Source organism: Phalacrocorax carbo, chromosome 25 (assembly GCF_963921805.1).
Source record: "Phalacrocorax carbo chromosome 25, bPhaCar2.1, whole genome shotgun sequence".
Lineage (NCBI taxonomy): Eukaryota > Metazoa > Chordata > Aves > Suliformes > Phalacrocoracidae > Phalacrocorax > Phalacrocorax carbo.
This window is the reverse complement of record NC_087537.1, coordinates 210,815-235,007: the sequence shown is the minus strand read 5'-3', so window position 1 is coordinate 235,007 and position 24,193 is coordinate 210,815. Positions and strand designations below refer to the sequence as shown.

General features: G+C 46.2%; 1 protein-coding gene across 1 annotated transcript; it reads left to right on the top strand.

Annotated features, from left to right (window-relative positions):
* Positions 1-6,591: 6,591 nt before the first annotated feature.
* LOC104050433 (G protein-activated inward rectifier potassium channel 1-like) lies at positions 6,592-20,248 on the top strand. Its single transcript, XM_064473463.1, has 3 exons — positions 6,592-7,347; positions 15,536-15,752; positions 17,580-20,248. The coding sequence occupies exons 1-3, from the start codon at positions 6,697-6,699 to the stop codon at positions 18,179-18,181; spliced, it is 1,470 nt and encodes a 489-aa protein (XP_064329533.1). The 5' UTR covers positions 6,592-6,696; the 3' UTR covers positions 18,182-20,248.
* Positions 20,249-24,193: the final 3,945 nt, after the last annotated feature.

The following is a 24,193-nucleotide window of genomic DNA, read 5'->3' as shown; positions in this document are numbered from 1 at the left end:
TACGCGCCGCCCCCCTGCCTCCCTCCCCGAACCCGCCCAGGGCCGGCCGGGCGGCAGCGGCGGGGCTGGGGGCTGTCGGAGCACCCCTGGCTCGTCGTGGGGCGCCGGGGACTCGCCGCGAAACGGTAGCGTAGGGTCGGGCTGGCAGCCCACCCTCAAGCCTGGTGGCTGCGAGCTCCGGCCCGGGGTCTCGCCCCAGAGGTGGCGGCGCCGGCCGCGGCGCGTGCGGGGCTCCCCGCACCTCCAGGGGATCTCGGGAGGCCCCTGGGCAACGTAGGGAGCTGGGCCGTTGCCGCGACGTAACGGTGCTCTGCGCCGGCCGCGCTCCTGAGGCCCTTCTCTGTAGTCACTCTCGGAGAGCGTCGGTGGTGGTGAGCGCGGCCGCGCCGGACCCCAGCTGGCAGCTGTCGGGTGTGCTTTGGGAGACTTACAGGAGGACACTGCAGTGGCTTTCTGGATATTATAGGGGGATTCATCCCACAAAGGGGGACGCGGCATTGGAGCATGCATAAAAATAATCGGGGCAAATAGTGCCGGCGGATGTTTGGTGGCCAGGCGTCCAGGGCGCAGAAGCTCACAGACTGATCGTATAGGACAGCTGGCAGGGCATGCATGAGAAGCGAGTCAGGCCTTAAAGACAAGAAGCTGTATTCAGTGAAGTAAAATGGGTAGCCATTGGAGAGACAGAAGGAGAGGGTCAACAAAAGTCACAGCGGTATGGCAGAAGATCTGCTAGGCTCTACAGAGGTAGCATCTCTTTTTTTTTCTAGAAAAAAAAAATATTATTTGGGGGATAGGCTAGGAACAGATGAGTTTTAGCTTGCAGAGACCTCTCTAGCTCTTCAGTCATTCAAAGTCCTCAGCGATAAGGATAGGACGGTCTATTACTCACCAGATGCAATACTAAGTAATTAGGAGTATAGCTGCTTTGGTCAGTCAAGCTCTTAGGAGTAAAGCATCCCACTAAAATACATATGCATATGAAGGCTAGTCTGCAGCACAGAACATTACTGTGGAAAGAGTAACCAAGCTATTCATCAAAGTATTTACTAAACGTTCATGATGATTTTATGCTTTACAGATTTAATATATAATTAAATACTAATTTCTCCAAAGCTACTCATTAGTGATATGTTATTACAGTGACAAACGGCATTACCTAAAGACAAAGTGGAAATGCTTCCCAGTATCCTCCTAAGGTTCACTTGAACAAAGAATAATGTGAAAGAAAAAAACATTTTCCTTCTGAGTCAGGGCACAAGCAGCAGTGCTTCCATCTGCAGCAATCACTCCTCTGATTGTAAGACTATAGAAAAACTTCTAAAATTTGTCAAAATAGAGTGAGAAAGGCATGTGGAGACTTGTCAGCAGGCCTTTCTGATCGTTGTTAAAAAAATTTTTACTTTGTTCATAAAAACGCATACATGAATACAGTTTCTTTAGTCAATTCACAGTTACACAAGTAATTGCCAAATCTGTTCTACTTCTTTACAGTTAGTTCTTCACTGCAGATGGTTTAAGGATTTACTCAGTGTGGTTTTGCAGATATGATGGCAGCAATATTAGTAAATGCATACAGGATCAGCTGTTTTTTTCAAATATGAGTTAATCATTACAAGAACAGCTAATAATACTTTACCAGTCTGCCTCAGTTACCAGGAGAAAAAAGAAATCTAACAAATTACTGTTTCTTGTATCCTTGGACTTTTTTTTTTACTGATGCTACTTTCGCTCTTCCACTTATTATTTTACAAAAGAAAAACAAAAAGATAACAAGAAACAACACAAAGAAAGAAAATCCCATGAAATGCAAAAACCTACAAAGCAGTTTTCAGTTCTGGGCAGTTACAGAGGTTTAAATTTACACTACCATGCTATGATTGCATCACTGAATGCAAACATGATTCTGAAATACCCTAGACTATTTTATTGCATGACAGTCAAAAGGTTTTCTTTGAAACAACACTGCATTTTGCACAGATTATATGGATTTAGTAACTGCTTTTTTTGGAGGGAAGCATTGTGCAGGGAGATGAGAAACCCCTATTAAAAAACATTCGCTAGTGAGGTGCTGTTTCTGTGATTTCTCAGTCATGCAGAATAACTGTCTATTTTCTTATAAAAATGGAGAACTTTATATTTTGAAGGTGAATGCATTGCCCTTTTACAGACTGTTCTTTCTTCCAACAACTACACTTTCAAGCAGAGAATAAGCAAGTATTTACAAGGTGAAAGTATCTCTTTTGTCTGCTCTTAATAAAATAATATAGTGACAAATTCCAGTTTCTGAAGGAAAGCCTGCCTAAAATCTAGGAGATAAAATCTCTGAACCTCAGATGATTATGTTTTCAAACACTAGTGTGAGGCAGAAAACAGGCTGAAAAAGATCCAAAGTTCCCAATTGGATGGATTTTCCTTTGGCTAGAATTAGAAGAGAAGAGTTCTGTCAGCTATTTTACTTTTTTCAGCAGCAGCTGAGTCAGATTGAAATACTGCTATGGACTCCACAGAACTGGCCTCCATCATACCCGCTTTAGTTATGGATAACCTCTTTTCCTATGTATGCCATCAAAATGAGTTCAAAAATCACAATGATTTGGAAAATGCAGTCAGTTTGTAAACAGTTATTTGTAGAAATTTTTTAATGTCTAGTCCAGCCTTGGAAGACTTGAAGTTTCTCACTGTTTGTGAAGTATGTTGATATGCAGTTAACATAAAATAAGAAAAATATTCTATAAGATTGTTTATTATTTGACAAATGAATGCTACCAACTGGAATTCTTAGGTACAAACCATCCTTTCTGACACTTGATGCATAAATTAATAACTTGCTTGCAGCAGGTGTTGAAAGAGATATTTCCAGGCAGTGGGACTGAGTTTCGCAAGTTTGCTGTTCAATAGTAACATGAATCAGAGAATGGCAGGGGGTGGAAGGGACCTCTGGAGATCATCTTGTCCACCCCCCAGCTTGAGCAGGCACCCCCAGAGCAGGGGCACAGGGCCGCGTCCAGGCGGGGGGTGAATGTCTCCAGGGAAGGGACCCCACAGCCTCTCTGGGCAGCCTGTGCCCCTGCTCTGGCACCCGCACAGGGAAGGGGTTTGGCCTCATGTTCAGGGGGAGCTTCCCGTGTTCCAGCTTGTGCCCGTGGCCCCTTGGCCTGGTGTTGGGCACCACTGAGAAGGGTCTGGCCCCATCCCCCTGACACCCACCCTTTAGATATTTATAAGCATTGATGAGATGCCCTCTGAGTCTTCTCCAGGCTGCACAAACCCATGTCTCTCAGCCTTTCCTCATAAGAGAGGTGATAACATGACTCCTGTTTTGAAAGACCAGCACATTAGTAATGCATACTCAAGCCACATGATACATGAGAGAAGCCCCATCTGCATTATCCCAAGATGCAAATGCAACTGCACATCACAACTAGCCTTGTATTTTATCTAAAAATTCCATCTACCCTGGCAATAAGCAACACAGGAGTTTTTCTGCAAAACCCGTGCTCCTACTTTCTACCTGACATTATGAGAAGCAGCTAAGACAGCAGAAGGTCAGGGTGTATCCACATGATTAATACATGCAACCTAGGAGGGGGATCTGGAGGGGGGAAATCAGAAGAAGGTGTCCCCATGATGGGCATACCTGGTATTCCTCCTGTGAAGAAAAGAGAGTCAGGTCACCCCACAACTGAAGATGGTGCCTGCAGGCAAGCAGTATGGGTCTCCTGCTAACTTCCAACGTACCCTGAGGTACTGTTCACACAGAAGTACAGACAGAACCTCTGCTGCTTTGGGATAGAGCTTCACCACTGCAGGTAGCAGCAATGCTACTATCGGTAGTGGTAAACAAATTCATAATGATCATATTAAATCTTTGGTTAGGCTACGCTGTGCCAGATTTGTACAGTGCAAGTAGCCAGTTTGCACTTGGAAGAATCACAGCACCCCTGTTTCATCTCCCTTCTGTGTGAGACTGAGACTGTTACATCAGATTGGGTGAGGGACCGTGGGAAGTGCAGATTGCAATGGGAGCAAGGCATCTCTCTGTTCAGGAGGCAAAATGCAGGAGCATTCTTCAAAAACCTGAGAGCCTCCAGAACAGGGAGGGAACTGTGCAGGAATTTTTAAGTTTCAACTTTGATACCTATGGCCTTTTATGAATGGAACCCATAATCTCTAGGTAAACTCCATTAGCTCTCTGTTCAGCATGTCTGCAAGGAGTCTAGTTAAGCTGAGGTTCATGCCACTGACAGACAGCAAATAAAACCCAAAATATTGCCCCCTCGCCATGTATTTGTACTCTCATTTTAGATGTAGCCTGCAAAGAATGAGGAAGAGTTAAAAAATGGTTGACAAGGAAGACGAGTTACATCTATAATGTCCAGTGTGTACTGATACAGCCAAGTGTTGTCTTAAGATTCATTAAACCGTTAAGGCTGATGTGCTTAGTTCCTGCAGATTTTTCTGGAAGTGATTGGTTAAGGGCATTTGAGAGGTTTAGGGGGCTTTTTTTTTAATTATTATTTTAAGGAGACAGGTGAGGGAGGACAGGGCAGTGGAAGATGTTGCACAGTCAGGGAACAATAAAAGAAATGCAGACATTATACCCCATGAGTGGAGCAGGATTTAAAAATCAGGCATATGCTGTGCAACTAGCAAAGTCTGAACTGGCTCCAGAATGGTCAACTACTGTTAACTGTACGGTGCTGAACCGGCCACACCAATGTGAGCTGTGTATTCTTTCCACCTTACTGCACTGTGGAGCGTAGATACGCGTGAAATCAGAGGACAAAAGGCATCAAGCACCTCTCAGTTGGTGCTAAGGTTTGGCATCATCCACTTAACCTGCAAGGAAGGAGGAGCGTGGAATTACCAAACCTGGATATTTCTATCCTGTACAGCTAGATAAGCAAATTTCTGTTCAGTGTGTGTTAGATAGCAAACCTCCCTCCAAAAGACACAATATATGCTTGTAAGAATTAATGTAGAGTTAGAAGGTAGACTCTTCTGTTACTATCTCCCCCTTCCGAGTATAAAGAAACTGCTCAACCAGCGGGCACATGCCTGGAGATACATGATTATTGTTGGACCATTAAAAAATAAATTAAAGGGCTTTATCCACTCTTGGATGATGCCTTTTCATTGACTCCACTGCAATAGTCCTTCTTTTGCAAGAAATATCAGAAGTATAATATTCTTCTGGTAATGGATATATAGGGACAAGGAAATATTTTGATAAAGTTTGGTTGACCAGAGAAATTACTCTCAAATTTTTTGGCCCATCTGATACTTGCTTTCCATATTTGCAGTGAAAGTGATGTGCTTGGTCTGGGAGGAAATTAGAGGGAAGAGAACTGTGATCCTCTTGAGTTCTGGAAAATACAGCTCCTGAAATACCACAAGGCACCTACTGCAGCTAGGCATAGAGCCTTCTTGGAAAGGATTAATGAAGTAATGTCAAGACTGATAGTGGAGCATCTTAAAAATACTTGCTTATGCTTTAGCATTTGGTGAAAATACTGAAATTAAACTTCAGACAGACTAATAGTTTATTCAGTTCCCGGTCTAGAACCGAAGCAAACGCAATTGCCAGTTATTAGACTTATTTTCTAAATACTCAAAACTGCAGCATACGGTTTTGTAATGACAATGCTTTGCTGAAAATTAGGTGTTGAAATGACTGAGCTGAATGATAATACTGTTCTTATGTAGCAGAATTAAAATATCGATTATTTTTGAGTTACAACATTAAAAATAAGAAGGGGCACGGGGGGCACATCAGTAGCATAGCCATACTTAGAGCTTCTAATGCCATTAGAAATTAACACTGCTAATTTCAGACCTTTTCTGTCATTCAGAAACACAAGAGCTGCACTGAAGTCGCTTAAGCTTCTCGGGAACGGTCTTTCGAAGAGCTTCTCTGCTAGTTTGGCAGTAAGCAGGAACTCCAGTGGACTAGGCCTGGTTTACTTGTTTTCTGTCAGATGCGAACTGAGGATCGGCACCTTCCCATTCCTTTGTTTAAGCGCTGACCTATCTCAGGATTTCCTTTTAAAACCCCGACTGCTGCGGGCAGCACGGCCTCTCAGCGGATGGCTCGGTGCCATTCGTTATTGTTCTGATCTCCGGCAGCCTGAACTCCGCTACCGGGGTGTGACGGTGAAAAGACATTTGCGGGGTGTCATTCGTCCTTGCCCGAGGGTGTCCGAGCGCGGGGCGAGGCGCTGGCTGCAAACGGCTCCGAGCCAGAAGGCGCCGGCGCCCGCCCAGCGCGCCCGGGCGCGGCCCTCACCGCCCCGCCGCCTCCGGGCCCCGCCGCCCCGGCCGCCGGGCCCCGCGCAGCCGCAGGCCGGCCGGCGGGGCGCGGCGCGGCGAGGCGGCCCTGGCTCTGCCGCCGCCCCGGGGCGCGGGAGCTCCGCCCGCCCCCGCCCCCGCTCGCCCGCTGCCCCGCCGGCTGCGCAGTCCCAGCGGCGCGTTCCCGCGGAGCGGTCGCGGCTGCTCCGGCCGGCCCTGCCCCGCGCTGCCGGGGCGGGCGGCGCTGGCGGCGGCTGACGCCCGCTCCGCGGCGTCGGGGCGCGCCCCGTTCCACGGGGGCCGGCGCCGCGCCCGGCGGCTGCTGCGCGCCAGCAGCGAGGTGCCGCCGCTCCCCCCGCCGCCGCAGCCTCGCCGAGCCCGCGGCGGGCCGCGGCAGCCGGCAGCATGTCCGCCGTGCGCAGGAAGTTTGGGGACGAGTACCAGGTGGTGGGCCCGGCTCGCAGCGGCACCCGCAGAGAGCGGCAGCGCTTCGTGGACAAGAACGGGCGCTGCAACGTGCAACACGGCAACCTGGGTGGCGAGAGCAGCCGTTACCTCTCTGACCTCTTCACCACGCTGGTGGACCTCAAGTGGCGCTGGAACCTGCTCATCTTCCTGCTGACCTACACAGTCGCCTGGCTGGTCATGGCCTCGATGTGGTGGGGCATCGCCTATCTGCGAGGTGACCTGCACCAGGTGCATGATGACACCTACAGTCCATGTGTGGCTAACGTGTACAACTTTCCCTCTGCCTTCCTCTTCTTCATAGAGACCGAGGCCACTATTGGCTACGGACACCGCTACATTACTGAGCGCTGCCCTGAGGGCATCGTGCTCTTCCTCTTCCAGTCACTGCTGGGCTCCATCGTCGATGCGTTCCTCATCGGCTGCATGTTCATCAAGATGTCCCAGCCCAAGAAGCGAGCCGAGACCCTCATGTTCAGCCGTGCTGCAGTCGTCTCACAGCGGGATGGCAAGCTCTGCCTCATGTTCCGTGTCGGCAACCTCCGCAACAGCCACATGGTGTCTGCCCAGATCCGCTGCAAGCTGATCAAGGTGAGGCCTAGCGTGACAGCGGGTGGGATGGGGTGCCTGCATTAAGGTGGGCAACATAGGCAGGGGGCAGGCCACGTGCAACCACGTGCCCATAGTGCGGGTAGCATGGGGCTTCTCCTGTCCAGCCCCTGCTGCTGCCTGCTGGTGGGCTCTGCCCTGCCTCAGGGACGCTGTCCTGTCCTTTCGCCTGTGGGCGAGAGGACGTGGCTGGGGCGGTGTCCTGGTTTCGGCAGGGATAGAGTTAATTTTCTTTCTAGTGGCTGGTATAGTGCTGTGTTTTGGATTTAGGATGAAAATAATGTTGATAACACGCTGATGTTTTAGTTGTTCCTAAGTAGTACTTATACTAGTCAAAGACTTTTCAGCTTCTCATGCCCTGCCAGCAAGAAGCTGGGAGGGAGCACATTCAGGACAGCTGACCCAAACTGTTCAAAGGGGTATTCCATACCATATGATGTTATGCTCAGTATATAAACTGGGGGGAGTTGGCTGGGGGGTGGGGACCACTGCTCAGGAATTGGCTGGGCATCAGTCGGTGGGTGGTGAGCAATTGCACTGTGCATCACTTATTTTGTATGTTATTTTACCATTATTATTATTTCTTATCATCATTATTTATTATTATTATCATCATAATTACTATTATTATTATTATTATTTCCTTTTCTGTCCTATCATACTGTCTTTATCTCAACCCACAAATTTTACTTTTTTTTTTCCCTGATTTTCCCACTGAGTTGGGGGACAGGAGTGAGCGAATGGCTGTGGTGTTTACCTGCCTGCCGCGTTAAACCACAACAGGCATTATGAAGGGCTTCAGAAAAATTTGCTGTGGCTGCCCATAGTGGGAGCCATGAAAGAACCAAGCAGGCGTAGGGGAAAAGACGGTATAATCAGAGAGCTCCCAGGAGCATTCCAGTGGATTGTGAGGCTGGCAGGAAGCCAGTTTGGTCAGGAAGAATGGATGTGTCAGGATATAGGATAGCGGCAGGGAGGGATACTGAGGCATGTCCCTTAGCTGGGAATAAGAAATTCATTATACCCGTTTCATGGTGACAGTAAATTACGACAAAGATAAACCTTGACCTCCTCTTCCCCTTGGGGAAACCTGGGGAGCTTTAACTTGCAGTTCCTTACCCCATGATTCTCTCCAGTAGCCTCGCAGCATTTCAGAGGGATTGTGCAGGTGCTTTAGTGGAAAGGCCCTTTGATTGTCACATTATCTATTTATTAATCACTGACAATGGTCAGTGTGATTCAGAATGCAAGAAAACTGGAATTTAAAGGAGGACATAACAACAACAACAAAAAAATAATCGGGAGACAGCAGAGTTTGGCAGGCAGGGAAGTCCAGAAGAGACGTGGGGCAGGAGTAGAATGGAAGGAAAATACTGTGTGTGGCATGCCGAGACAAAGCAACATAGCAGCTTGTAGCAGTTACGTCTTGTCAGAGGAGCACGCTTGATGGGGAGCATCAGATGCTGGATCGCACTGCTGACACTAATTTCAGAATATCGTATCTGAATGTCATAAATGTTCTGTATTCTCTATGGTAATCCTCTTTTTGGAGCAACTGTTTGGCCATTTTAATAATCTGCAGAAACAAGTGCGATACAGTAGGTGACGGGGCAATGGTAAATGCAAAAGGCTGTTTTCCTTCTGTTCTGTGCGGAAAGCTTGACTGACCTGTTAATTTTTCTTGCTGCAGAATACCATTTAAAATTGAGAATTTGCTAAGGTTCAAAAAGAGGTTGGAGATATATATATATATATATATATGGGAACAAGCTGTCAGGAGTTACAATGGGCAATTTTTGTAGGAATTGAAAAGCCAGCTAAACCATGATTCTTATTGATCTCTAACTATTAAAAATTAGCCGAAACCCTCCTCTAAAGTATTTAATTCTGTCCATCATCCAAGATGGAATGCAAGTCAATGTGGAATAAAAGCGGTGTCACAGCTGTGTTTTTACAGTGATAGTAATTCACTATAAAATTCTTTAGAAACAAGGCACTGAACACACAACATGGTGTGCTTTCTGCTGATAATTCTGCTGCTACACAATGCTGGCGTGCAGATGATTAGGACAGAAAACACAAGGACATTTGATGGACCTGCTTGACGAATTCATCTTATGGTAGCTGCTTCATAGACTAGACGATGAATAAGTGAGTAATAGTTGATTTCTTTCAAACAATCATCATGCTCATGACTTGTCTTCAAGCTGCTTTGTGATCTTTGGCAAATATACGCTATGGACACAGGAAAGTTTAAAAGTGAATGTTTGCGTGCTAGCTGCCCCCTCAATCCTCATTACAAGGCGTGTTGTTAGTTCCTACGTCTTTCTGTAAGTCATCCTCAGTTCGTTAAGGTGCCCCTTGAACTGGACACACTGTTCCAGCAGTCCTAGCGGCCATTCCGGCAGTGTGTGAATTTATATGAGCTCCTTTGGAGCAGCTTTGTGTGTCCTGTGAACTTATGGTGAATATGCTGGAACTCACCATTTCTCTTTAGCGATTTCTGTCTTTTTGTGATTTGTGCTCTTTCTGCTATGCTTTGTGCAGTGCTGTTGACAGCTGATCTTGCTACACTTCTCCTGCACCCAATTAGATGGCTAGAATTTTTTTTACTTGTGTCACAGCGAAAGAATGTGAAGAGATACGTCTTATCATGCTTTTGTACTTGAGATAGGAGCCATATTTAGTAGTGAGCATCAAGTGTTTCAGTGGGACCAATGGAGGCCCGAGGATTTACATTTGTAAAGAAAGTACACCAACCTAAGTCTGTCGGAATGGCATTTACTGAAAGTGTGATAGATGCCCTAGGATATTTGGTCGATTACAGTGGTGCCAACACATTGTGCTGGCTTTTTTTTGGTCCAGAAGACTGCCCAGCAGCACGGCGTAGTGATGTCATGGAAAAGTCTGGGGCTCTTTTTTGGAGTAAGTTGTGGAGACACTGGAAAACAGAGTTACAAGACTAAGTGTGCATATTTCAGCAAAAACTTTTCCAGAAGCCCAAGTCTTTCTAATTTACATTGAGCGCTCTAGAAGCAGGAAAAAGCCAACTCCTGGGGCAAGAAATAGAAAGAAGCTGCTTAGAACTAGCTGCTGAAAATATGCAGTTCCAGGTCCTGGCCTTTTCTTTGTCACAGTGAACTGTATTTTTCTGCCTGTTAATTCCTGGCCCACACTGACCTGAGTCAGGCGTACCTGAGTGTGCCTGAGTGATCTGGTGATAGCAGCAGGAACCAGCATCCACCATATGGTGATCAGTATTGATTTTTTTAAAATTAGTTATGAATCCTATTTTTATCTTCTCTTGGTGGGACTACATATGTCACTGATAAACATGGTGTGTAAAGTGGTCTGTAAAGTGTTACAGCTAGTAGTGTAGGACATTTTGATTCAGAAAGCCAACGAATGTAAAATCATCATAGCCTGTTTTCAACATGTGCTAAGCAGTAGTTTTAAAAATAGAATTGTGAAGCATAGTAGCCATAGAGCCGGTACACTTTGGATTATGACAAGCAGGCACTTATTCTTTGAGCTGTACTAATTAACAGCTTTGAATAAGCTAAAAGCAAACAAAATTGTAACAGAAAGTTTGCAGATGGGAAATGACAGGCCTTGCAAATAAGTAAGAAGGCCCATTATGTTGTGATCTCAGTAACTCAATAAACAGTGCACATGTAGAAAGTGGAAACAAAATGTTTTTTAATATCACAGAATCATTCAGATTGGAAGGGACCTCAGGAGGTCTCTAGTCCAACCTCCTGCTCAAAGCATGGTGAGCTAGGAGGTCAGACGAGGTTGATCTTGGCTTTTACCAATCTGGTTTTGGAAACCTCTAAGGACAAAGACTGCACAGCCTAGCTAGGCAAGCTACTTCCACTGCTTAACTGCCCTCAATAGGAAAGCTTTTCTTCAATCCAGGTCAAACTTCCCTTCTTTCAACTTATTCCTGTTGTCTCTCTTGCTCCCGCTGTGCACTGCTGTGAAGAGCCTGGCTCCATCCTCGATTACCTTCCTCTTAGGTTTTGGAAGGTTGCTGTTAGATCTACCTCCATGCCTTCTCTTCTCTGGTCTGAACAAGCTCAGACCACGCAGGTCATATTTACAGCTTGGGGCAACTAGACTATGTTAAAAAGTAGCAGTCATCCTGGGAATGACTAGAGCTCCAGGTACAGAGTCACTACTGAAAAACCCATACAATTCTTTAATAGTGGTATCAAAGTAACAAGTTCCTATTATTTCAGTAATGTAATATATAATAAATGTTCTTGCAAGCTGCTAGTCTAAGGGTGGGGCAGAAGCACAGACAGGTGAGATCAGGATTTTGCCTTTCAAATATCAGAACTGAAAATGCCATAGTACTGTATGGCAAATCATCATGCACCAGTTTAGCATTTTCTAGATTCCTGAGCTTCTCTGCAACGTACTGCAATATTAAGCTCAATGGTCATCTGTCTTTTGCATCCTGCATTTTCTACTCCAATGCTTAATTAGTCCACCTGGGTATCAAAACATAATCATGTGAGTTCTCTAAACTAGTGAACTGAAAGAGGGTTAATAATAATAAAACTGCGTTGTGTGTGGTTAAAGGAGGACGTGCATAAACAACCAGGTTTAGAAAAGTACCAAGAATGAATAAAGGATAGGGGCGAAGACTTGGAAGAGCATAAAATGTTTGGTCAGACACAAAACCAGACCAAGTGATGATTCAATAGAAGTCTGCCCAGTAATAAGAAACAGAACAAAGATCCAGTAGCAGAAAGTTAAAGGTGGAAAAATCTGGACATGGAAGGAATCTTTTTTTTCTTAGCTGTGAGGCAATTAACCTTTGGAGCAACTCATCTAGACCTTTGGATTCTCCATCTTGGGCCACATTTAAAATGAAAGCTGGGGCATTTCTAAGTAATTGTGCCCTTGTTCAAGCATGTATTAGTCTGCATAATTTACTTGGCTTTGTGTTATATGGTGGTCAAAATAAATAATCACCAGTGTTCTTTCCAAACTTACTGCTTACAGTTTATAGTCCCCTGCCCTGTTTTGTGATCCTTTGAGTAAAGCTATATATATGCAACAGAAGTCGCTGGCCAGGAGTCTTAACATATTAGGGATATTAAGCTATCTTCATTCAGGTTAATTTCTTTTTATTTAACAAATAAATTTCTTAAAAAAATTCTCCATGCCCTGCATAAGTCAGTCCTGTATGTAAGATATCGAATACCTCAAACACAACCTTTTGCTTTCTCCCAGATCTGTTACCTCTAATCATCTTCGCTGGATTTGTTTACTATTGAGTGGATTTGATCGAAGACTCTTCCACAGAGAAAAATGGTTTGTAGATGAAACAGTTCTTAAGTCATTCAGGCAGCAATTTGTGCAAATATACACGTCTTTGTCTAGATAATCGTATTTGATAAAACTTTGGGAAAATTTGAGGTTTAGATGTCAGTTCATACATCTCATGTTGAGCCTTCTTACCCTGGAGCAAAGATGATACATTGCCAACCAATTTGTGAACCCGCTGAAAGAACAGTAGCCAGGCAACAAAAGCAGTGGCATAGTCTGCAGCTTAGTTCTGCAGGTTTCCTCAGGAAGAGAGAAAGGATGTTTTTGCAGTAGTTCGATTACATCTTTGTATCCAAGAGAGACTATCACGATTGCTATGTAGTAGTGGGTTTGATTGCTTTTGTTTTATAGCACTGTCTTTTACCTTTCAAAGCACAAATAATCACAGAATCCCAGCATGGCAGGGGTTGGAAGGGACCTCTGGAGATCATCTTGTCCAACTCCCCCACTTGAGCAGGCACCCCCAGAGCAGGGGGCACAGGGCCGCGTCCAGGCGGGGGGTGAATGTCTCCAGGGAAGGGACCCCACAGCCTCTCTGGGCAGCCTGTGCCCCTGCTCTGGCACCCGCACAGGGAAGGGGTTTGTCCTCATGTTCAGGGGGAACTTCCCGTGTTCCAGCTTGTGCCCGTGGCCCCTTGGCCTGGCGTTGGGCACCACTGAAAAGAGCCCGGCCCCATCCCCCTGACACCCACCCTTTAGATATTTATAGGTATTTATGAAATTCCCCTTCAGTCTTCTCTTCTCCAGACTGAACAAACCCAAGTCTCTCAGCCTTTCCTCATAAGGGAGATGCTCCAGTCCCCTGATCATCTTCACAGCTCTCTGCTGGACTCTCTCCAGTAGCTCCCTGTCTTTCTTGAACTGGGAAGACAAGAACTGGACACACTACTCCAGATGTGGCCTCACTAGGGTGGAACAGAGGGGGAGGAGAACCTCCCTCGCCCTGCTGGCCACACTCCTTTTAATGCATCCCAGGACACCGCTGGCCTCTTGGCCCCAAGGGCACGTTGCTGGCTCAGGGTCACGTTGCTGCCCACCAGCACCCCTGGGGCCTTCTCAACAGAGCCGCTCTCCAGTAGTTCAGCCCCCCGCCTGTGCTGGTGCATGGGGTTGTTCCTCCCCAGGGGCATTGTTGAATTTCATGATTTCCCCTGGGCCCAGCTCTCCAGCCTGTCCAGGTCTCACTGGATGGCAGCGCAGCCTTCTGGTGTATCGGCCACTCCTCCCTTCTAGACAGGTGGATTCCACCCCTTCTTAACAGGCTATGGTTGCTGGGGAAAGTCCCATTGTCATAAAAGCCAAAACCCTCGCGACGGCACCAGCCACATAGGCAAGAGTTGATTTGCATTATTTGTCTGTTATTGGCTGCCCATTTTTCTCCAGCTGGTAAAAAGGAGAAGGTGACTTGGGCACCGATACTTTTCACTTGCTCCCCCAGGGCTTTATAGTCAGTGTATAATCTGAGAGAATCCTTTTACAAGCAATCAGCTGATATTTTCCCTGTCCTCATCAGTAGTGGAAAAACTGACTCTTGCGTAAGGAAGAACTTCCTTAATTAGGTAGGAAGAATTATTTTTTTCCTCAGCAGAAGAACAGACATGTAGCACATAAATGAAATAATGCATTGTATTTAATAAGGAGCTGTACTCTAACTGGTCATGTAACCATCAGTAAATACCAGGCAGTTAAAAATTCAGCATTTTTAAGATACAGGTGAAGTGGAGAGACAATCTGAAGGTACACTAGTCGCTTAGGGATTTTTTTTTAAGACAGAAACTTTCTTGAAAAAATACCAATCAGATCTAAGTCAGTAGTGAAACTGCTAGCTTTGGCTTGCTCTCAGGACCAATGGGTGGAGTTTCCAAGCAGTGGGGCTGATACACTTGTCAGTACCAATGCAACACAGTTAAAACTACTTAGTAACTATGGAATAATCTATCATTTATAATAAATGGTCGGCTTCTTAAAGAGTTAAGTGCTTTCTAATCAAGCAATAACCAGAAAGGATTTTAAATAAGAATTTAGATAGGCTCTGCAAAGCTTTTCATTTTAATGGACAATTTCCACGAGAGACCTTTAAAGCATTCAGCCAAGGAGCTGGCTGGCCAACTGTTGTAATTTTTAGTTATACTTTGAATACCAGGAAGATCTGAGGGGAACACTATGAGGCACGGGGAAGCTACCTTATCAGTAATTTTACTGGACCTGTGAAATGACCTGAATAAAACCAGGGCACTTAGCTTAATAATGATCATAAGTTCATTATTAAGATCAACATACAGTAAGTGGTACATGCAAATTGGCAAGGGATGATAGCGTTGTTAATATTGATTCAGACGGTTTTGTGGAAATGTCGCTTACCAGATGTACTGTACAATTCCTATGATGCTTACCTTTGAGTTAGTACGTCACAGTGTCTGCCAAACAAGAATTAGTAACACATAAAAATAACGAAACGCGAATTCAGGAAATGGATTAAAATGTGCCTGGCTTGTAGATTTTGTTCTCAATAACGGGAACTTTTGCTGCGGGATGTTCACGGCAAACATCTGTTATAAGGTGTGGAGTGTGGTACCCAATGTTTTAGTCAAAATTTACAGATATATATATCATGGTAAAGTTTGTAGATGATGATAAGATTTAGTGGCAAGATAAGACAAAATTGATCATATATAGTAGCCTTATGGTATTTAGCATTACTTATACCTCTATTATGAAAACCCCAGACCTAATATGTAGATGATAATGTTACAAAAGAGGCAGGTTTAAACTTCATTGCATTCATGTTTTGCCCCACATGGTGATTACTAAATGATCTTTCCGTCTTTAGTCCCGACAGACACCAGAGGGAGAATTTCTGCCGCTAGACCAGTGTGAACTGGATGTTGGATTTGGAACTGGAGCTGACCAGCTGTTTTTAGTTTCTCCGTTAACCATTTGTCACGAAATTAACTCAAAGAGCCCCTTTTTTTGTCTCTCACAAAGATCACTAAGAAGCGAGCAATTTGAAATAGTTGTCATCCTTGAAGGAATCGTTGAGACTACTGGTAAGATTTAGAATAACATGTATGCGTGCTCCAATTTTTAGTCTTTGTTTTCAGTCCTGATGTTTTTGGTAAAGCAGCTGTTAATCCTTTCAGGATGTTAATCCTGGATGCTCCAGAATATCCTAACATATGCTACAGAGCTTCAGTGGCCTTTATCAGCCAACAGGAGACGTCCCTTCCCCATAGGGGTCTGCATTACCGATGTCCAAAGTGGCCAGTACATCCAAGATGAGATGTACCCTGCCACTGCTTGATCATGGCATGTAGAGGAGTACAGCACCCTTACGAGACTCCCGTTTTAAGGACCACCACTCCGAAAGAATGTTGAACTTCAAAAGTTGCCAGTGCTGCAAAATCGCTTTCAGCCTAGCTTGAATTAAATTGAATGCCAAATAACAAATCCAATTTTATAGTACAAATACAGGCCACATAGTCGCAAAGATTGTTGGAAAGTGTGGTTATCATCAAATATGAGTAGGGGTTTTTTTAGCTTTTCCTTTTTTTTTTTTTTTTAATTCTAATATGGCATTGTCCACATGACAGCTGACTTTGTGGCCTTGTTTTTGAGGACTGAATTTTTTTTATGGATCCTGTGACAATGCGCTGCAGTTACGTAAGAAGGTCTGCATCGAGGATCCATGTGTACTGTTAAAGTCCAAATCATTCAGTAGGTTCCTTGATATTCTGATCTTCCTCTCCCTTCTTTTGAGGATTTGTTAAACTTTGATTAATCAGCAAGCTTTTTCATCCTTCTTTCAACCAGATTACCGGTTGTCCATTTCCTGCCTTAGAAACAGTAACGTCCTTTTGGTGCAGCCAAGTGCTGTCGTCTCATGGTGGACAAGAAACAGAACTGACTAATCACAACCCACGTGATGGACTGAGCCCTAAACAAATACACAGTCCACCCAGGCAGAACACACTTGCACGTCGAGTGCAGCAGTCTAGATACCCACAGAAGGCTCTTCTCATCCTGCAATTGAACCACGTGTCTTAGATAAGCAAGCATTCATAACCGCACTTCATGCAATTACCTAACCGAGTATCGCAAGGGAAACATATTACACTTGTCAGAGAATTAATGTAGCAGTACCCGGAGAGCAAATCAGAGTTTGGACTTACTGACTGCCAATTCTTCCTCTGAAGTGTACCATGACAGAAAGTCTTAAAGTTCTACTCACCGGGGATGTTTGTATTAATTATCATCAGCACGGTTGTGCTGAGTTAGTAACAGATTTGTTGGCTTGGTTAGAACACCTTTTAGCTGTCAGTTCACACATGTAAATACTGCCAATGATGTATGTTTGCACTGAGTGGAAAAAATTCTACAAGCTTTACAGCCGTGTCTATGTCTTACTAGCATGGCAGACATCTGCAGTGTCTCTGCACAGCTTTTATCTTGACATACTATTTGGAGAAAAAGTAGCGAAGGCTATAGAAGGAATGGACTATGAAATTTTTCATTTAGCTTTGGCTTCCCCCATGCCCAATCTTTGTTCTGTAAGCCTCTGCCAAGCAACAGTTCTTTCTCCCAGAGAGACTTCTAAGAAACATTATTACATACAAACTATAAGATTGTTGTTGCTAGCGAGCTAATACTGTCTTAATTTTATGTTTGCTTTTATCAAAAGCTGTTTGCTCGGTGTGAGTCTGCAATATTTAATCAAATATTTGCATAAAAATCTAGTCAATCAATTAGAGGCACTCCATTGACTGTCAGGAGATTGATTAGAAACAATAGTTCCATTTTATAATCTATAAGTTTGTTAGCTTACAGGCTACAATTGATTTTTATCTGTCAGCCTCACCTTGTATTTTTTGTTCCAGGAATGACGTGTCAAGCTAGGACCTCATATACAGAAGATGAAGTTCTTTGGGGTCACAGATTCCTCCCAGTTATGTCCCTAGAAGATGGCTTTTTCCGTGTCGATTATTCTCAGTTTCATGCTACATTTGAAGTCCCCACTCCTCCGTACAGTGTTAAAGAGCAAGAAGAAAACCTGTCCCTATCATCTCCTTTGAATAGTCCTGTCGATAATAGCAAAATGAGAAGAGAACAGGTTTCTTCACTTGACTGTATTGATATTGGAGGAGAGAAAAACAAGCTCCCTTTTAAACTTCAGAAGATTAGCTTGAGAAAGGAAGACCTTCCAAGAAGACCCCTGAGAATGAGTTCCAGTAACACAGAGAAGACTTGCAGTACTGGAGATCTCTTGAAAATTCAAGAAATAAGTCCCATCTCTGATGGTGAAGACAGTGATGACAGGATACAGCTGAAAGCCTTAAAAAAAAATGCTGAGGCTTTGACTCAGTCTACTGGCGATCTTGAGTTACAGAAGAACCCTCCAAGTATGTATGCTCAAGAGGTGAAATTGGAAGATAAATTTCCTGCCAAACTTCAAAAATTGAACTCTGATCGCCTCTCGTAAGAGCAGAAGCAACTGATAAACTGCGTTTGAGACTGCTGACCTGAAAGAGTTGTCTTACAGTAAAGTCATCATTTGGTTTTGCCACTTTCAGGAAGAACAATCCTTTTTGTATAATTATTCTGTACAGATCCAACTTAGGTAGCATAATAGGAGTTTGAGGGGTGGTAAGGTTAGACTGTCGTGTCAAAGAGATCACTGCCCTGATGATGTTTATCAGCACGCTCGTTGCAAATCTACATTGTCTTCCATATATGCAGAAGCTTTTTCATGAAGCAAGGACCAGATACTTAGCTGCAGAATGAAATGTTTGGAGATCAAGCCAAAAAGGGTTTAAAACCAGCTGAAATACAGTTTTGTGCAGCTCAGATCCTGGACTGTTCCTGATGTATAGAATAGCAGAACGCAGGAAGAATCTGTGATGCTGCTCGGTCACAGTCCAGTTCTCTCAGTGACCCTGTTGGAAGGTGGCCTTCCTGTGCAGCCTAGTGGCATGCATCCCTCTTCCTCAATGATTGTGGCATGCCAGCTCCGTGCCCCCAGAACCTTGTTCATTGTCATTCACATAAACGAAGTGGTTTGAGATAGCCATTTCTGTTGTTTGACTCACATGAGCTCTCATAAACACAAGGATCATTTATCCTGTCCACAATTAGGCCCCAGCATTCAATCAGGTGGATCACACGTTGAATTTTAACAACCATATCACCACTCACTGTGAAGGGAACTTGAGGTCGGTAGCTCAACTTAATGGTATGTCTCATATCCCAGCTTCATGAAATTTTAGTTTGGAGGCTCCTTGTAAGTTAATGAAAGCAAAATGCTAGATAGTGTTCCATCATTACAGGAACGGACAGTAGTATGTACATATCTCAGAGTTTTACTAATGAATGGTGAAGGTCTTTGATGTTGCTTTTTTGTTGTTGTTGTTACGTTTGCCTTCTCCATTTATGTATGACTCTCAATAGTTTCGTAGATTTGACATTTATAATATGCAATTTACTGCAGAGTAGAACTCTGTTTTAACTTAAATATATTAAGATGCTGAAAGAAAAGGCATCACAGGTCTGCAACATGTTAAGTGTGCAGCTGAGAGAGGACTTTCACATTTTTGAGCGTACTGGAGTGTTCTCTCAAAGTGATTCTGCTAACAGTGGTGGTCTGCTTTCAATTGCTGAATAAATATTTTAGAAAATCATCCCTGGCGTATGGAAACCTTAACTGTAGAAATGTCAAAAAAGATGTCAGTGAAGATTTATGCAGAGATGTTGGTATTTTGATATTCAGTATCTCGTTTAAAGTGTCATACAGCTTTTTCTAAGTGACTGGCCTTGAACAAGAGGAAAAATTGCTCTTCTGGTTTTAAAACAAATCTTGCATAACTGAAACTATTGTTTGCCTTACTGATCATCAGGAAATGGTGAGAACTAGGCTTTGAGTTTCTTAGATTTCCTGGGGTTCTACGCTTCAGAATAATTGCATTACTCTTCAGCTATTCTGCTGTCCATATCCATCTGTGAAAGAGGGTGGGTTTTTTTCTGGTTGGTAGTGAGCGAGCATAACCAGAACTTGCTATTTTGTCAAATGTGATGTTTGATAGCTCAGCATATAGGGTGCTTATCGCTAGCAAAGCACTCCCCAGCAGAAGGATCAAATTCTGCTCTTGTTATGTGGGCAGAATTAGACTCCAATTTAAAAGGGTTGCTATGGCCCTATCAATTGGCAACGCATGCATCGATGACTAGAACAGGGAGATAAAGTGATACATCCAAGTCAGGGATGGCTTGGCTTGCATAAATCGCTATTTCTTGCTTTTGATCTCCTGCCTACGGTGTGAAACTGGAAAATGGCATTTTGCACAGGGGTAGGATTTGCTTATTGTTGTTCTTGTTTGTTTTCAACGTGAATTTCAACATTATATATCTGCTGAAATCTGTATTTTCATTTATTATATATATTAGTATGGAATATTTAGATGACAGCGTGAAGTCTTGATGGTCGATGACTCTCCCCACTCTTCGAACGGCCAGAATTAGTACAAAATAAAATTACATTCACCTTGGGTCTCAAGCACTCTTGTGAGTCAGTCAGCTCTGACTGCATTTCTAATAGACACAAAAACAATGAGCAAAACTACCCTATATCTGCTTCTCCAAATAGTTATGTGAAAAGCTGTTCCACATGCTATGCATCTGTTAGACACATAAGGCAGTAATATTCTGTACTGTGCATTCTGGAGGATGGTCCTAGGCTATTTTCAGTTTTCCCAGTTCTGGACTGCTCCTATAGCTGCAGGGTAGACATTGTTGTGGCCTCCCGAGACTTTCGTATAGACCAGCCTCAGCGCTAAGCAGAATCTTCACGCTCTAAATGTATTATATGAGAGCTTGCAAGCCGTATGGTAATTTTCTGCGATGCCCACTGTGACAAAAATAATTGTCGAAGTACTTCTGGGAACCCTGTGGCGACTTTGTTCCTACTGTGTGAAGCAGAAGGATGTCTTCCTGAGACTGAGCGCTCCGGCACACATTTCTTATAACACTATTACTCTGGCGGGAGTGTATTTGCTCTGGAAGAGAGTAAGGATGAAGGAGTAGGAAAGGAAACTTTTACAAGCAAAATGACACAACAGGGTGCCCAGAGATACTGCAGGGTGAGGAAAAAGAGCATAGCCAGCTTTGCATGGCCCCAGGAGGACACCAAGGGACCCCTAGTGACTGCAGAGCCACATCTGACCAAGGGGACTCCAGAAGGCCAGGTCAGGGGATGGATCAGGCCCCGAACTGGAAACTGGGTGGGAGCAAACTGTCCCCCAGCTCCAGGATTGCTCAGGATGGACTGAACAGGAGCAGGGAGTGCTACGTGCCCTGGCTTTCTCGGCAGGTGGCCCAGCTCTGAGCCCACTCTGTGGCTACAAATGCAACCCTGCAGCCAGGGGCTCTGATGGAACTGTCGCACCAGCACATCAACAGTCAGGGCACGTCCCCAGCCAGCTGAGACACACATGCATTTTGGCCACCCACCAGCTGCCACCTGATGTTCAGTGCTGGGCAATGCAGGTGGTCAAGATCACGACAAAAACTTGCCCCTATGCCACCCAGCGTTCAGTTCTGTGCTCTGATCTGAGGTCTTGATTTGGCACTGTGCAGGCATGACGGACTGTGCCAGACCGGTGAGGTGGTGGGGAGCCAAAAGGTGTAAAATGTGCTTTTAGGCTGCTAATCTAAGGGTGAGGCAGGAGCACAGACAGGTGCGATCAGGGCTTTTCTTCTCAAATACCAGAAATTAATTCTGTCCCTGGAGGAAAAAGCTCAGGGGAGGCTGACAGCCACCTGGGGACTTGCCACATCAGGGCAAAGACTGACCCTTCCCCTCCAGGCTGACGAACACTGATCCAGTAGCAACTGTTCAGGTTTTACGGAAGGGGAAGGCATAATGGCACCAAGACCTGTGGAAGTCTCAGTCCCAAGTGCTGTTTATGTGTAATAATTAATAAATGATTGGTTTACTCTTTGTACACATGGCTGTGGCTCCTGCAGTTCCCTTGACTCAGTAAACACCTGTGACAGTGCCTGAGGGAAAGAGGTTACCTATTGTGTCTGAGGAGCAGGAGCTGGTCCCAAGATGTCTTAGACCCCTTTGGGATCACTGGGGGTTCCCACACAGCCCCAGTGCCGTTCACCGGGCTGCAGGGGATTTCCTTTGCATTGCCAGGGACACCTGGGGCTGTTGGTATTTGCAATCATCCAGAGCCCCTCCAGGGCTGTGTGAGGTCCCCAAACTGCTCCTGGTTGCTCTCAGCACCCTGAGGTGCCCTGGGAATGGCTGGGCTCAAGAGCTGGGGTAAGCGTAAGCAGTGCTGGGAGACAGATTTTCCACAGGGTCTGGTTACAGCTGCAGGCCACTTCCCATCAAGCACACTGACCCCCATAGCATGCCCTTCTGGTGTGCACCAAGGCCCTTTGGGGGTATATTTGGGTATGACCTGAGGCCCTCTGAACTCCCAAGTCCTGTGTGGCCCAAGGCCCTGTGCGCCGGCGCAAGCCACAATGCTTCCCATTTAGCTTTCTCCCACCCCTGAGTTTTCCCTGCGCTCTTCTGATGTGCTCTGGGGCCATGTGTTTTCCTTTCTGTGTGGCCCAGCTCTCCCCCCCTACCTTTGCTTTTCCTGTGCCCCCAGAGGCCCAGAGCTCTCCCTTTGTTCTCCCTCTTTTTCCTTTCTCTGTACCCCAGAACTCTTGAGCTTTTGGCAAGCTGCTCTCAGCAGCTGGGGCATACCTCTGTTACCCTGGCAGCCACAGCTGTCCTCAATAGTGCTGATAGCAATGGCCTGTGTTCTTTATGGGCTGCAGCTGTGGGCCAAGGGATGAGAAGTGTCAGGTATGCCCTGTGGGGCTGATGGCAATGGCCCCTCTACATCCAACAGGGAGAGGGGCTCTTTGGTGGGGTTCCTGCTGTGGGTGTGGGGTTCATGCTGCCACACCTGGCCTGTCCAGGACAACAGAGGCATTGTGTACTGGGACAACTACTGCAAAACAGGTGAATGGGGCTGGTGTGGGGGTGTTCCTGCGACTGGGAATGTCCCAGGAAATGTGACAGAAATGTGGTGAAGGGTGGGGGAGAGAGGGAAGCTCACTGAGATGGGGCCCAGGGAGACCCACACCAGCGCTGAGGAGGGCAGAATGCGGTGCTAGGGTCATGGGTGGCTCAGGGCTGGAGGAGGTGGCGGGGAGTGCAGGTAAACCTGGGGGGCTGCCCGAGCGCTGGGGCTCACTTTGGGACCAGAGCAGGGCTACGGGACCGCCTGGGTCGGGTTGGGGCCGTGCTCAAGGGCAGTCCCGGTGAAAGCCCTGACAAGGGTCGTGCGGTGTGCGTGGGGCGGGGGGACGTAGCTGGGACGCTTCGAGGCCGTGGCAAGGGACGGGCGGTGTCAGGGAGGTGCGGGGCGGCAGGGGGAGCATCGGCCCTGAACTGCGGCCGGTGGCGGTGCTGGGGATCCCGGCGCTCTCATCTGAGCTCCAGGGGAGCACCCGGCTCTCCCGGGTGGGGTGGAAGGGTGTCCCGCAGAACTCAGAAGACAGCAGCCCGCGGCGTTCCGGGACGAGCAGCCCCCCGGTGCCCGTCCCTGCCAGCCATACCGCGCTCTCTGGCGTGCCAGCACTTCCGGCACCGGGCGCCCGATTGGTCACGTGGCGATCTCCGTGGCATGCCGGGAGCTGGAGTCTTCCGACACCCGACTTCCGGCCGCGCGGCCCGGTCCGGGGGCGTGCCGGAGCGCCGAGTCTTTCCGCAGCGTTGGCCCCTGCAGCACGCAGGGGTGGGTGTTTTTTCTCATATGCCCCGTGATATGCTGGGACTTGCAGTTGTTTGCCAGAGGGGAATTCGCTTGACTGTGTCGCGCGCTGTGGTTGGCTGGGAGCTGTAGTTACAGCTTCCGCTGCCGCTTCTGCCCTGTGGTGGCCAATCTGCTTGCTTGTTCCTTAGTGCGCTCGTGTTTCTCACATGCTAGTCCACGTAAGTCATCAAGGGGATACAGGTTTTCCCGTTCCCCCCCGCCCCCCCCCAAGTGTGGGGCAGTGTGTGTTTCCCTGTTCTGGAAGGGAATTATTAGGGCTGTAACCAGGGGCTAGGGCCACCCCCATTTGCAACAGGGTGCCAGAGAGGGTATGGAGGTTGGTGGGGGCTCTCAGTAGCGGTGCCTTTGTCAGACATTGCAGCTGCAAAGGCAGCAGCTGTGAGGAGTTGCAGTACCAGGAGTAGATGTTATAGAATGGTCCTGTTTTGCCAGCAGAAGGGAAAGTCTCAGGGAAATTTGAACAGTGCTGTAGTTGTATAAGGAAGCCCCAAAATGTCCCAAGACACCCAAGAACAGCCCCACCTGCCCCACAGCAGCTCCAACATCACCATGTTTGGGTACATTCTAACTGTGTGCAAAGAGCCTGCAAGAGTGCCAGGTACTAGAGGGTCCCCAGTCACCTCTAATCAGCTACCGATTCACTGATTTAACCTCAGCAA

Bases quoted from the DNA above. Each gene is read 5' to 3' on its own strand.
- LOC104050433 (XM_064473463.1), top strand. From the start codon at position 6,697: ATGTCCGCCGTGCGCAGGAAGTTTGGGGACGAGTACCAGGTGGTGGGC. The intron at 7,348-15,535 runs GTGAGGCCTAGC...TTCCGTCTTTAG, and splicing joins TCCGCTGCAAGCTGATCAAG to TCCCGACAGACACCAGAGGG. The intron at 15,753-17,579 runs GTAAGATTTAGA...TTTTTGTTCCAG, and splicing joins AGGAATCGTTGAGACTACTG to GAATGACGTGTCAAGCTAGG.